This window comes from Coregonus clupeaformis, chromosome 12 (assembly GCF_020615455.1).
Source record: "Coregonus clupeaformis isolate EN_2021a chromosome 12, ASM2061545v1, whole genome shotgun sequence".
NCBI classification, from domain to species: domain Eukaryota; kingdom Metazoa; phylum Chordata; class Actinopteri; order Salmoniformes; family Salmonidae; genus Coregonus; species Coregonus clupeaformis.
The window spans coordinates 24,659,895-24,676,334 of NC_059203.1; the positions used below are offsets into that span (position 1 = coordinate 24,659,895).

The window sequence follows — 16,440 nt, forward strand, 5'->3', positions numbered from 1 at the left end:
CTTTTCGGGATTTTGATAATTAGCGGGTATCGGCCTAATTCTGCTCTGCATGCATTATTTGGTGTTTTACGTTCTACACAGAGGATATTTTTGCAGAATTCTGCATGCAGAGTCTCAATTTGGTGTTTGTCCCATTTTTCTCTCTCTGTCTCTCTCTGCCCCTGTCTCTGTTGCTCTCTCTCTCTCAGAGCACTCAGTTGAATGGCAGTAGTGAGCCGAGAGCCTCCCTCAACCTTTTACACTGGTAACAGAGGGGCCTGTGGCTTTTTCACTGGGCTAAGTGCTGCACTCAATCGGCAGTTAACTGTTGGTAAAACAAGCCCGCAGCACACAATACTCCTGCATTTACTGTATGGTGTCTAAAGAGCAGGGGGATTAAGTACAGGAGACTGTGTGTGTGTGTGTGTGTGTGCGTGCGTGCGTGCGTGCGTGCGTGCGTGCGTGCGTGCGAGAGAGAGAGAGAGAGAGAGAGAGAGAGAGAGAGAGAGAGAGAGAGAATGAAGTCGGGGGTCCTGTATGTGAAGAGTTAAATGACTATGTCTAATGTTCGATCCCCCAACACTGCTTCTGGCTAGTAGAACCTAGCAGGAACCCTGACTTTAGAACAGGTAGCAATAGTTATTATATAGGTTAGATAGTAGTAGATGAAACCACGTTAGCTAGCACACGATTTGATTATGGCTTTGAGAATAGCGAAAGACAGACAGACAGACAGACAGACAGACAGACAGACAGACAGACTGTGTGCGATGTGGCTGTGTCCATTCTGTATACGCTGCATGCTGAGTGCTAAGGTGAGCTGCTGTACCTCATGTATAATGAATGGTTGCAGGGAGGGAGGGGACCCAGCCCAGCCCTCTCACCTGTCACATGTCTCTGGGTTGTGTGTGTGTGTGTGCTTGTGTACTGTGTGTCTGTGTGTGTACTGTGTGTGCGTGTGCCCATGCATGCATTTGTAGCCTAGCGGTAGCCTAGTGGTTAAAAGGGTTGGGCTAGTAACTGAAAGGTCGCTGGTTCGACTCCCTGAGACGACTAGGTGAAAAATTGGTTGATGTGCCCTTGAGCAAGGCATTTAACCCTAATTACTCCTGTAAGTCGCTCTGGATAAGAGTGTCTGTTAAATGTAAAAATGCCTGTGTGTTTGTTAACATGCTGATATGAATGGTCATTACTCTATAATAAAGCTTTAGGATTGCCCAACGGCATAACAATCCAATGTTTTCTCTTCCTCTCTACCTGCAGGAAACGGTAGAACATGTCTTCCTCGTCATTTTCACTATAGAAACCTTCCTGAAGATTATCGCCTATGGTTTAGTGGCGCACCAGAACGCATATGTGAGAAACGGATGGAACATGCTGGATTTTGTCATTGTCGTTGTTGGGTAAGTATCTCCAAGATTCCTTACTCTCCAGCCGCTCATTCAATGCCAACTGGAATTCATCTGATGAGCAGAACGTGAAGTTTTTACCATAACACATTTTTCCTGCTTGTGTTGTGGAGTCCAGGCCTTTTTTGTGTTTCAGTTTGGGGTTCGAATTTGAACTGCAGTTCCTCATTTGAACTCAATGGTTAGCTGTGTACAGTATCTTTCAGCCTGACTGTGTGCTTGTTTGTGACAGTGGTTGAGTTGGACTTCTTTAAGCCTCCTTCCTCTCCAGTCAGTATGCATCCCAAATAGCACATTATTCTCTATATAGTTCACTACTTTTGACCAGGGCCCTGGTCAAAAGTAATGCACTATTATATAGGGAATAGGGTGCCATTTGGAACATATCCACAGTCAGCAGCCCAGTCCTAAGAGAGACACTCATCCAGCTACAATATACAGTATGACCTAGAAAAGACATGGAGGATAAATCACAGCTTTACCACCACTGGAGTGATTCACCATCTCACCCCATATTCTATCTCATCTCTCCCTCCTTCTCTCGCCCACCCTCTCTTCCTCTCTCTCTCCCCTCTCTCACTCCATACTCTCTCCTTCTCTCTCATTCCCTATTTATATATCTCCCTCTCTCTCTCTCTCTCACTCTCTCTCTCTCTCTCTCTCTCTCTCTCTCTCTCTCTCTCTCTCTCTCTCTCTCTCTCTCTCTCTCTCTCTCTCTCTCTCCTCTCTTCCTCTACATTTTTCTCTCCCTCTCCTCCTCTGCCTCCCTCCCACCCTCCCTCCTCCAATACGAACACAGTCCAGTAGGTAGCTAGGTCAAATCTATGTCTGTAAGAGACATGCAGGGTTGATCTGTCATACAGTCAGATGCAGAGAGATGCATCCTGATGCATCCTGCTAGGATGACTGACTGACTGACTACAGAACACATGCACATGCTGCCAAATCATAATAGAAATGCCACTCTAAGATAACTCCTGTCAATAACCAAATATAGACAAGTCAATATCCCCACAACTGAACTGGACACGCTGAAGTACTGCACACAGGCCAAAGGACCGCACAAACTATGTGATGTCAGATGAAATGGTAAGATTGCTTCATTGGGATCTGACATCATTATTATTATCATTTAGAATCTTAAATTCTAGAAAAAGGCCAAAAGTACTCTACAAGAATGTAAATATACAGTATTTAATAAAAGTGGTACTCTATTTTGGTATTCTATTCTATTCTGATGGTATTCTATTTTGGTATTCTATTATATTCTGATGATATTCTATTTTGGTATTCTATTCTATTCGACTAAATTCTATTTTGGTATTCTATTCTATTCTACTAAATTCTATTTTGGTATTCTATTCTATTCTACTAAATTCTATTTTGGTATTCTATTCTATTCGGATGGTATTCTATTTTGGTATTCTATTCTATTCTGATGGTATTCTATTCATGTGAACAGATGAGTGACCAATCAAACACCGCAGTACATTTTTCCACTCTGATTCAGTCCAACATCAGTTAGCTACAGCTGCTGCAGCAGTCTGTGATTGTAGCCCTGAAGTATGACCCTCTATGGCCCTCCAGGCCTCTATTGGCAGCTCCATTCAGCCCATTTAGTGCCTACTGCTTCCCAGCTTTGACGTGATGTGCTGGGATGATTTCTCCTATTGGCTAGGTGAGGACAGGCTAACTGACTGGATTTAAGCAGACACTTTTTTTTACTATAGGATATTCACTATTCACTCAGCCCATACACTACAGTATTGCACTGTATTTTCACCTGGTATTGTTGTGTATGTGTGTATGTTTATTGATGAGCTGTGTCTTTGTTGTCTATGTAGTTTGTACATGGGTTAAATACATTTGTGCTGTATTTTTCAGCTTGTGTTCTTGAAGGTTTTTTCATTTGTTACTGCAATCTTAGAAACAGATTTTATATTCAGTGTGAAGCTTATTCCAGAACTAGAACTGAGAAGTCATATGGTGATTTGCTATATCAGTAGATACCTACAGTATGTATAGTGTATATATTTTACTGCTGTCTATACATGCAGACTACAGTACAGGTGTATCATAAAAAAGTTACTTTTCAAAATACCTGTGCTGCAGCAATGGTCAATTGTTAATGTGACAAACTGTGCTTAACAGCAAGTTGGTCTGCAATCATCTAACAATAACAATGTAATAAAATGTGAACTGAAGCGTAAAGAGTATCTGGAAGAGTATAAAAGAGAAAAAAAAGATATATATAAAAAAAAGAGTACTTTAAATAATCCCACAGCACACCCTCCTAATATTATGTCAACTCTGAAAAATGAAATATTTCTAAACTATTCCCCAGACGTTGCAGTTACATCCACTTCTAGCAGCACTTTAAAAAACGTTTTAACTAGCCCAACTGTATTCATCTCTAGTGTATTGGTCTGGGCCTGTATTTATATAAGCGTCTCAGAGTAGGACTGCTGGTCTAGGATGAGTTTTGCCTTTCAGATCATAATGAATAAGATTGCATAAACAGGGAGACCTGATCCTAGATCCTACTCTGAGACTCTTTATGAATACGGGCCCTTAATCCAATGCTCCAATCCTGTAACGTGTTCTCATTCTTTCTGCTGTAATTCTATACAGACTGTTTAGTGTTGTCCTGGAGCTTTTGACCTGTAACATTCTCTTTCTGATGTGTTTCCTGTAACACGTTTCCTCTGGTGTTTCTCTGCAGACTGTTCAGTGTTGTACTGGAGCTTTTGACCAAAGACTCTGTAGAGACGAAGGAGGAGGCAGAGGCGGGTGCGGCTGCAGCAGCGGCAGCGGCAGCGCTCCACCCCTCCGCGCAAGGCCATGGGGGAAAGTCAGGCGGCTTCGACGTCAAAGCCCTCCGGGCCTTCCGTGTACTGCGACCCCTACGCCTGGTCTCAGGAGTGCCCAGTGAGTTACTGCTATCTGACCCTTCACCTTTGACCCCACAACAACACCGACCAGACCTGGGTTCAAATACTATTTGAGATAATTTCAAATACTTTATCTGGGCTCGATTGGGCTTGCCTGACACAATGGAATAGAATAGTTACAAAGAGTACAAACCCCGTCCATCTGGCACTCCAGGCAGGCTAAAGTAAATTTGAAAGGTCTGACACGAACACGGTGTTGTTGTATTGTTGTGAATGCTGACTGACCCCTCACCTTTGACCCCCATGATGAAACAGGCTGGCTAACCTCTGAAAGTCACTGCATAACACACACCAATAAATAACACTGCGGCAAACTGTGACCTGATATAGCTGGCATTACCTCTACAAGGTTCAATTCAGTCTTCCTCAATCTTGTCTCCTCTACCATTTTGTCTTGATGTTTTCCCTCCCCTGTGGTCATGTAGTTCAGTTGCTAAGAAAATGGCGCTAGGAACGCGAAAGTGATAGGTTTGATTCCTATGGCTTCGATTCCCACATCCGCATAATGAATATGTTTACTCAACACTATTTTACTGTATGTTGTTTTGGAGAAAAATGTCCCGAAGTTACATATCTATTAGAAGTCTACTCCTGTCCTGACAGACCCTCCACAGCCCAAACCAGCCCAGCCGTTCCTCTGCATGACAGCAAGTGTTTCTCTCTCAGCTCAGAGTGTGTGTCTGTGGGGTGAAGTCACTAACAGTAACATGTGACCATATGGTCTGTGTGCAGCCCCTCTGGAATGTTCTCTTAAAACAGGCTGTCCAAATCAATGCCCCAGAGACATGAGTTCTCCTGCGAGTGTGTGTGTGTGTGTGTGTGTGTGTTTGTGCATGTGTGTGTGTGTGTCTCCCTCACATCCACGAAAACAGACTCTTCGACATTCTGTCCAGATGCACATGTTTACATACTGTACATCAAGGTTATTATAGTTTTGTGATTTCTATATTGGTTTTGAGGTTTTTATTTGAAATTCAGTTTATTTTCTGTTAGTTTTCAGACTTCATTTACTTTTTATTCAGTTTCAGTTTGATAAAAACATTTATATTTCGTTTTTATATTATTTAATTTCAGTTTTAGGGACAGAAAGTAGCCTAATGCATGGGAGGCTAGAAGCTATATAGCCTATAGCAGGGGTACTCAAGTGCTGTTTGAGAAGGTCCGGTCACACAAATTTCCTAGGTGGCAAAGGTCCGGATAGATATTGTCTTTATCAGCATAGTAACAAACCCCAACCTTGCAACCTATGCAACCTATGCGACCCCAAACTGTTCAAACTATTCACACACTTCTTGTTGGCAAAGAGAACAATTCTACACATGCCGTCGAGCGAAGATAAAATGTAGCAGTTTCAAAGCTAATTTCTTGCAATAAAAAAAATTAATCCACATCTTATTTGTGTTCATAATATGAAAAGACATAAGACGTGGATTTTTTTTTATCGTAGGAAATTAGCTTTAAAACTGCTACATTTTATCTTCACTCCCCCCTGTCTCACCTTGTCTTTATCCTGAAATTCTTTGTGGGTGCTGTTCAGATTAACTTTGAAGTTGGTTGGGTTTTTCCATTTTATCTCTGTTCCACACATGCTGTCATCTTCTGACACTACAATAGTTTTTGTCCTTTCCAGCAATGTACACAAAACAATCCCATACAAGGCTTTGCCTTTTGCGACCGACCATTGCTGGTGTTGGGCATGCTGCCGCCATTGTTCACACCTATGGTTCAGGCTCACACTCTGCGCTCGCCCTCTGATTTCTTCCCTGTTAGCGAGTGATAGCGATGCACAAGCTAGGCCTATTTGAAACATCGCCATTACATTTTACATTTTACATTTTAGTCATTTAGCAGATGCTCTTTTCCAGAGCGACTTACAGTTAGTGAGTGCATACATTTTCATACTGGCCCCCTTTGGGAAACGAACCCACAACCCTGGCGTTGCAAGCGCCATGCTCTACCAACTGAGCTACAGGGATGCCATCTACTGGCAGCATTTACCTGCCAGATTCAGAAGCTTGAAAGCCCATTAGAAAAAAAAATACATTCAATTCAAGTAAAACCATTTTTTTTAAAGTTTGTTTTGCAGTCAAAGATAATAGTTTCAGTAGTTTTAGTTTTTCAAATGTTTTTCTTAATAATTTTATTTCAGTTTATTTCCAATTTTAGTTTTGATTTTAGTTTCAGTTTTACTATAATAACCGTTTACTATAATAACCTTGCTGTACACACAGGCACACAAGTGCATTCACACACAGACTTACAGTCTTACAAAAACAACCACATACCCACACACATACTTCATACAAACCCTCATAACAGGAGTGGATTGGTGATCCAATGAGCTTGTCCTCCCCATTTCTCCTCCCCACCAGCCTCCACTGACCAATACCAATTCAACCACATACAACATTACTGTAATATACATCATACATACACACTCACACACTCTCTCTCAGACACACACACACACACACACACCTAGCTATGTCTTCCCTATCTAACCTGTATGTTTGACTCTCTGTAGGTTTACAGGTTGTGTTGAACTCCATTATTAAAGCCATGGTCCCTCTCCTCCACATCGCCCTGCTGGTCCTGTTTGTCATCATCATCTACGCCATCATCGGCCTGGAGCTCTTCATTGGCAAAATGCACGCTACCTGCTTCTTCCCCAGCACAGGTAAGAGCGTGCGCGTTTGTGTGTGTGTGTGTGTGTGTGCATCTTACCATCTGTGTGTGTACATGACTATTGCATTTGTATTTCAGTCTCCCTCTCGGTCTCTCTCTCTCTCCCCCCGCCCCCCCTCTCTGTAGGCATGATAGCAGAGGATGATCCGGCTCCGTGTGCGATCTCAGGGCATGGGCGCCAATGTCCCATCAACGGCACCGAGTGCAGGGAGGGCTGGCACGGCCCCAACAACGGCATCACCAACTTTGACAACTTCCTGTTCGCCATGCTGACCGTGTTCCAGTGTATCACCATGGAGGGCTGGACAGACGTGCTCTACTGGGTGAGGCCCTCTGTCATAGAGATCATATCATTCACTTCTATTTCAGTCTGTGCCCTCTGCGCTCCCTGTGTGGTCTCTGTGTTAACTTTGACCTGCTCATTCCCTCTGAGAGTATCAGTAGATTAGTCATTAGGCCTGGAAGTGACTGACATTTCAATGTTAAAGGTTAAAGGTTCAGTCTATATATCTGAGTCCCAGAACCTTCCCTCACCTTTTTTATCACTCTGAACTGTAAAACTAAACTATATACATGCCTTGAGGTTTTTCCCTTGAGGTTTTTCCCTTCATCTTGCATTCTTAGCAAACAGTTTTTCTCACCTTTCTCTACCTCTGACTATCCATTCTATTCTCTCTCTCTTCCTCCTCTCTTTCTTCTTCTTCTACTTTCCCCATCTCTCTCTGGTGACGGGTGCCCCTCCAGATGAATGATGCTATGGGTCTAGAGCTTCCATGGGTCTACTTTGTTTCTCTGGTTATCTTCGGCTCCTTCTTTGTTCTAAACCTGGTTCTGGGAGTGTTGAGCGGGTAAGACACCTCTGTCTGTTTCTCTACGTCTGTCTGTCTGTCTACTTGTGTGCCTGCCTGCCTGCCTGCCTGCCTGCCTGCCTGCCTGCCTGTCTGTCTGTCTGTCTGTCTGTCTGTCTGTCTGTCTGTCTCTCTCTCTATGTCTGTCTGCCTGCCTGTCTGTCTCTCTCTCTACGTCTGTCTGTCTTACCTGTCTGTCTGTCTACCTGGCTCTCTCTCTATGTCTGTCTGCCTGCCTGTCTGTCTCTCTCTCTCGCTACGTCTGTCTGTCTTACCTGTCTGTATGTCTGTCTGTCTACCTGTCTATCTGTCTGTCTGTCTGTATCTATAGGTCTGTCTGTCGGTCTGTCTGTTAACCTGCTGCTCTGGGCTCCAACAGGTGAATGATGCCATCGGCTTTGGAACACCCGCCATCTACTTTGTTAGTCTGATCATTCTGGGCTCCTTTTTCGTGCTTAACCTTGTGCTGGGTGTGCTCAGTGGGTAAGAGGTGGAGGGGGCTGTGTGCTGGGTGTCGAGTGCTCTGCAGTGGGGTGTGGGCTGTGTGTGTGTGTGTGTGTGTGTGTGTGTGTGTGTGTGTGTGTGTGTGCTGTGCGGGGTGAAACAAGGAACGACAATGGTGTGGCTTGCAGTGTGTGGTGTTGGGGAATGGTGAGAAAGTCTCAGGGAGACAGAGAACAGATATGGAAATACTCAGTCACTGGTAATACAGTATTCCATTTGATATTGAATTCTGACTGATGCTGTTTCACTGCCCTGGCCACCACGAGTATAACCTTTGTTGACCTCTCACTCATTTTGTGTTGTGTTTCCGTGTCACAGCAACCTTTAGCAAAGGGAGCCGTTTTCCCCCACCCCTGTCATCACCACCACCACCCAACTTCCTGAGAGATAAATTCATCTCATTCCTCACCTTCACTCCCTCCTCAGCCTCACTTCCTAAGCTCTCTCTCTCCAAATGCATCAAGCCCAGTCTACTGCTGCTTCCATTCCCTTGCATTGGGGAGGAAGTGTTAGTGGGGGTGGGATGTTAGTTCATAATTAAGCATTAATGTGTGGTATATAGCCAATATACCATGGCTAAGGGCTGTTCTTACGCACGACGCAACACAGAGTGCCTGGACACAGCCCTTAGCCGTGTAATATTGGCCATATACCACAAACCCCCGAGGTGCCTTACTGCTATTATAAACTGGTTACCAACGTAATTAGAAGAGTAAAAATAATTTTTTGGTCATACCCATGGTATACGGTGGGTCTCATTTAAGAGAAAATTGTATTACGGTTCCAGTTAACTTTAACATTCAGTAATTGTAGATGATTACAGTAATTAATATGTCATACTGTAATATGCTATGAGTGGGACTGATTATTCAAGTAGCAACTTACATAGCAACAAGACCCACTGGGCAAAACAAAACAGCTAAAGGATCGTTTGTTTTTACAAACTGACATATTAATTTAAAATATGGCTACATGTTATATTTTCACATTCATAGCGTATTATAGGCACTCCAGCGTACACCTTTTGGTGTCTCTGTTAACTGTTCATTTGAATGACTGAACGTTTCCCTGAAGCTATTGCACCCACAATAATGGCCAGTAGTCATCAGCTTGCATGTGGTTTTGTGTGTGTTTCTGATTCCTGTGTGAAAATAGTATTACATTCTGAGTACATGCCAGTAACCACTCCCCCCATTGGTCGGTCTCTGCATCGTCTTCATCTCCTGTTGTTATTGAAAGGTGTCCATCCCCCTCCAGTGGCTAGGCTAGGATTAGGAAAAGTACACAGGCTACCAGAAGTCATAGGGATACACAGGCTACCAGAGGTCATAAGGCTACACAGGCTACCAGAGGTCATAGGGCTACACAGGCTACCAGAGGTCATAGGGCTACACAGGCTACCAGAGGTCATAGGGCTACACAGGCTACCAGAGGTCATAGGGCTACACAGGCTACCAGAGGTCATAGGGCTACACAGGCTACCAGAGGTCATAAGGCTTCACAGGCTACCAGAGGTCATAGGGCTACACAGGCTACCAGAGGTCATAGGGCTACACAGGCTACCAGAGGTCATAGGGCTACACAGGCTACCAGAAGTCATAGGGATACACAGGCTACCAGAGGTCATAAGGCTACACAGGCTACCAGAGGTCATAGGGATACACAGGCTACCAGAGGTCATAAGGCTACACAGGCTACCAGAGGTCATAGGGCTACACAGGCTACCAGAGGTCATAGGGATACACAGGCTACCAGAGGTCATAGGGCTACACAGGCTACCAGAGGTCATAGGGCTACACAGGCTACCATAAGTCATAGGGATACACAGGCTACCAGAGGTCATAAGGCTACACAGGCTACCAGAGGTCATAGGCATACACAGGCTACCAGAGGTCATAGGGCTACACAGGCTACCAGAGGTCATAGGGCTACACAGGCTACCAGAGGTCATAGGGCTACACAGGCTACCAGAGGTCATAGGGATACACAGGCTACCAGCAGTCATAGGGCTACACAGGCTACCAGAGGTCATAAAGGATACACAGGCTACCAGAGGTCATAGGGCTACACAGGCAACCAGAGGTCATAGGGATACACAGGCTACCAGAGGTCATAGGGATACACAGGCTACACAGGCTACCAGAGGTCATAGGGCTACACAGGCTACCAGAGGTCATAGGGATACACAGGCTACCAGAGGTCATAGGGATACACAGGCTATCAGAGGTCATAAGGCTACACAGGCTACCAGAGGTCATAGGATACACAGGCTACCAGAGGTCATAAGGGTACACAGGCTACCAGATGTCATAGGGCTACACAGGCTACCAGAGGTCATAGGGATACACAGGCTACCAGAGGTCATAGGGCTACACAGGCTACCAGAGGTCATAGGGCTACACAGGCTACCAGAGGTCATAGGGCTACACAGGCTACCAGAAGTCATAGGGATACACAGGCTACAAGAGGTCATAAGGCTACACAGGCTACCAGAGGTCATAGGGCTACACAGGCTACCAGAGGTCATAGGGCTACACAGGCTACCAGAGGTCATAGGGCTACACAGGCTACCAGAGGTCATAGGGCTACACAGGCTACCAGAGGTCATAGGGCTACACAGGCTACCAGAGGTCATAGGGCTACACAGGCCTCCAGTGGCTAGGCTACGGTTAGGAAGTCTACACAGGCTATCAGAGGTCAAAAGTAGTGCACTATATAGGGAATAGGGTGCCATTTGGGCCAGCGATATACAGTATAATAGAAGGAGCAGTGCTCCAGTGTATTGATGTGTTATACTGTTAGGAACTGGATACGCAGCCATGCTTTGGTATCATATTGTCATCACGTTGACTGTCTGAAGGACACAGTTGGATTGAGCCCTCATTGCCCATTCAGTATGAACTAACTGAATTACATTTTGAATACAAATTGTGTGGTGAGGTGTTACTGAGTCTGAGCATGTGTTTGTGTGTGATTTTGCGTGTGGCGCATTTGTGTGTTTGTATGTTGCGTATGCATTTACTAACGTGTGTGTATTCTGCCTGCCTGCCTGTGTGCTTGCGTGTGTGTGGTTGCGTGTGTGTGTGCTTCTGTGTGTGTGTGTACCCACAGAGAGTTCTCCAAGGAGAGAGAGAAGGCCAAGGCCAGAGGAGACTTCCAGAAGCTGAGAGAGAAGCAGCAGCTAGAGGAGGACCTGAAGGGCTACCTGGACTGGATCACTCAGGCCGAGGACATCGACCCTGACAACGAGGACGAGGAGGGCAACGAGGAGGGCAAACGCAACCGTAAGCACCCTGCAACACACACACTACCCTGCAACACACACTACCCTGCAACACAAACACTACCCTGCAACACACACACTACCCTGCAACACACACACTACCCTGCAACACTCACACTACCCTGCAACACACACACTACCCTGCAACACACACACTACCCTGCAACACTCACACTACCCTGCAACACTCACACTACCCTGCAACACACACACTACCCTGCAACACACACACTACCCTGCAACACACACACTACCCTGCAACACTCACACTACCCTGCAACACTCACACTACCCTGCAACACACACACTACCCTGCAACACACACACTACCCTGCAACACTCACACTACCCTGCAACACTCACACTACCCTGCAACACTCACACTACCCTGCAACACTCACACTACCCTGCAACACTCACACTACCCTGCAACACACACACCACCCTGCAACACACACACTACCCTGCAACACTCACACTACCCTGCAACACTCACACTACCCTGCAACACTGACACTACCCTGCAACACTCACACTACCCTAAAACACACACACTACCCTGCAACACACACTACTACCCTGCAACACACACAGTACCCTGCAACACACACACACTACCCTAAAACACACACACACACTACCCTGCAACACACACACTACCCTGCAACACACACACGACCATGCAACACTCACACTACCCTGCAACACACACACACACTACCCTAAAACACACACACACTACCCTAAAACACACACACACTACCCTGCAACACACACTACTACCCTGCAACACACACATTACCCTGCAACACACACACACTACCCTAAAACACACACACACACTACCCTGCAACACACACACTACCCTGCAACACTCACACTACGCTGCAACACTCCACTACCCTGCAACACACACACTACCCTAAAACACACACACACACCCTGCAACACACACACTACCCTGCAACACACACACTACCCTGCAACACACACACTACCCTAAAACACACACACTACCCTGCAACACTCACACTACCCTGCAACACACACACCACCCTGCAACACACACACTACCCTGCAACACACACACTACCCTGCAACACTCACACTACCCTGCAACACTCACACTACCCTAAAACACACACACTACCCTGCAACACACACACTACCCTGCAACACACACACTTACCCTGCAACACACACACTACCCTGCAACACACACACTACCCTGCAACACACACACTACCCTAAAACACACACACTACCCTGCAACACTCACACTACCCTGCAACACACACACCACCCTGCAACACACACCACCCCTGCAACACACACACCACCCTGCAACACACACACCACCCTGCAACACACACACTACGCTGCAACACTCACACCACCCTGCAACACACACACCACCCTGCAACACACACACCACCCTGCAACACACACACCACCCCTGCAACACACACACCACCCTGCAACACACACACCACCCTGCAACACACACACCACCCTGCAACACACACACCACCCTGCAACACACACACTACGCTGCAACACACACACTACCCTGCAACACACACACTACCCTGCAACACACACACACTACCCAGCAACACACACACGCTACCCTAAAACACACACACACACTACCCTGCAACACACACACACTACCCTGCAACACACACACACTACCCTGCAACACACACACTACCCTGCAACACACACACTACCCTGCAACACTCACACTACCCTGCAACACACACACTACCCTGCAACACACACACTACCCTGCAACACACACACTACCCTGCAACACACACACTACCCTGCAACACTCACACTACCCTAAACACACACACTACCCTGCAACACACACACACTACCCTAAAAGCACACACACACACTACCCTGCAACACACACACTACCCTGCAATACACACACACTACACAGCAACACACACACACACTACCCTGCATCACACACACACTACCCTGCAACACACACACTACCCTAAAAACACACACACTACCACACACACACACTACCCTAAAAACACACTACCCAAAAACACACACTACCCAACACACACTACCTACAAAAACACACACACACTACCCTAAAACACACACACACTACCCTGCAACACACACACACTACCCTACACACTACCCTGCAAACACACACACTACCCTAAGCAACACACACACTACCCTGCAACACACACACTACCCTAAAACACACACACACACCCTGCAAACACACACACTACCCTGAAACACACACACCCCAAAACACACACTACCCTGCACACACACACACTACCCTAAAAACACACACTACCTAAAACCCTACACACACACTCTGCACACACACTACCCTGCAACACACACATTACCCTGCAACACACACACACTACCCTAAAACACACACACACACTACCCTGCAACACACACACTACCCTGCAACACTCACACTACGCTGCAACACTCACACTACCTTGCAACACACACACTACCCTAAAACACACACACACACCCTGCAACACACACACTACCCTGCAACACACACACTACCCTGCAACACACACACTACCCTAAAACACACACACTACCCTGCAACACTCACACTACCCTGCAACACACACACCACCCTGCAACACACACACTACCCTGCAACACACACACTACCCTGCAACACTCACACTACCCTGCAACACTCACACTACCCTAAAACACACACACTACCCTGCAACACACACACTACCCTGCAACACACACACCACCCTGCAACACACACACTACCCTGCAACACACACACTACCCTGCAACACACACACTACCCTAAAACACACACACTACCCTGCAACACTCACACTACCCTGCAACACACACACCACCCTGCAACACACACACCACCCTGCAACACACACACCACCCTGCAACACACACACCACCCTGCAACACACACACTACGCTGCAACACTCACACCACCCTGCAACACACACACCACCCTGCAACACACACACCACCCTGCAACACACACACCACCCTGCAACACACACACCACCCTGCAACACACACACCACCCTGCAACACACACACCACCCTGCAACACACACACCACCCTGCAACACACACACTACGCTGCAACACACACACTACCCTGCAACACACACACTACCCTGCAACACACACACACTACCCAGCAACACACACACGCTACCCTAAAAACACACACACACTACCCTGCAACACACACACACTACCCTGCAACACACACACACTACCCTGCAACACACACACTACCCTGCAACACACACACTACCCTGCAACACTCACACTACCCTGCAACACACACACTACCCTGCAACACACACACTACCCTGCAACACACACACTACCCTGCAACACACACACTACCCTGCAACACTCACACTACCCTAAAACACACACACTACCCTGCAACACACACACACTACCCTAAAACACACACACACACACTACCCTGCAACACACACACTACCCTGCAATACACACACACTACACAGCAACACACACACACACTACCCTGCATCACACACACACTACCCTGCAACACACACACTACCCCAAAACACACACTACCCTAAAACACACACACTACCCTAAAACACACACACACTACCCTAAAACACACACAACCCCAAAACACACACTACCCCAAAACACACACTACCCTAAAACACACACACACTACCCTGCAACACACACACACTACCCTAAAACACACACACACTACCCTGCAACACACACACACTACCCTAAAACACACACACACTACCCTGCAACACACACACTACCCTAAAACACACACGCACTACCCTGCAACACACACACACTACCCTAAAACACACACAACCCCAAAACACACACTACCCTAAAACACACACACTACCCCAAAACACACACTACCCTAAAACACACACACACACACTACCCTAAAACACACACACACACTACCCTGCAACACACACACACTACCCTAAAACACACACAACCCCAAAACACACACTACCCTAAAACACACACAACCCCAAAACACACACTACCCTAAAACACACACACTACCCCAAAACACACACTACCCTAAAACACACACACTACCCCAAAACACACACTACCCTAAAACACACACACCCTATCCTAAAACACACACACACACACACTACCCTAAAACACACACACACACTACCCTAAAACATACACACTACCCTAAAACACACACTACCCCAAAACACACACTACCCCAAAACACACACTACCCCAAAACACACACTACCCTAAAACATACACACTACCCCAAAACACACACACACAGTGCAAGTGCAGCCAGTGAGTGTACCTGTGTACAACAGAAAGACTGAGAGAGACTACAGTATGGGAGGCATGTTGTTTAGGGAAATATAGCTACTGAAGGTTTCCAGTGTGACCTGCTCTTTTGCAGTCCTGTAGCTCTCATTGGCTACATACTGTAATTCTGTGTTCAGGGTTACTGTGTTAAATCCACACACACACACACACACACACACACACACACACACACACACACACACACACACACACACACACACTAAAATACTGCACACTCGCACACACACAAACACACACACACACACTAAAATACTACACACACCACACACACACGGCAAAGCAGATAATATAGATTTGGTGAGCCACAGTCCCCTGTAATGTAGGTCAGTGTAGGGAGATGAAGCCAAAAGATCAAGGTTGTTTTAAA

General features: G+C 46.4%; 1 protein-coding gene across 5 annotated transcripts in view; it reads left to right on the top strand.

Annotated features, from left to right (window-relative positions):
* The window catches only part of LOC121578114 (voltage-dependent L-type calcium channel subunit alpha-1D-like), a 110,096-nt gene that overhangs the window by 27,764 nt on the left and 65,892 nt on the right, over positions 1-16,440 (top strand). For all 5 annotated transcript variants that reach the window (XM_045223766.1, XM_045223765.1, XM_045223767.1 and 2 more), the window contains exons 4-9: positions 1,243-1,382; positions 4,111-4,316; positions 6,864-7,016; positions 7,151-7,347; positions 7,769-7,872; positions 11,488-11,660. In XM_045223766.1, the coding sequence (XP_045079701.1) occupies positions 1,243-1,382; positions 4,111-4,316; positions 6,864-7,016; positions 7,151-7,347; positions 7,769-7,872; positions 11,488-11,660 (973 nt within the window). The remainder of the gene's footprint in view (positions 1-1,242; positions 1,383-4,110; positions 4,317-6,863; positions 7,017-7,150; positions 7,348-7,768; positions 7,873-11,487; positions 11,661-16,440) is intronic.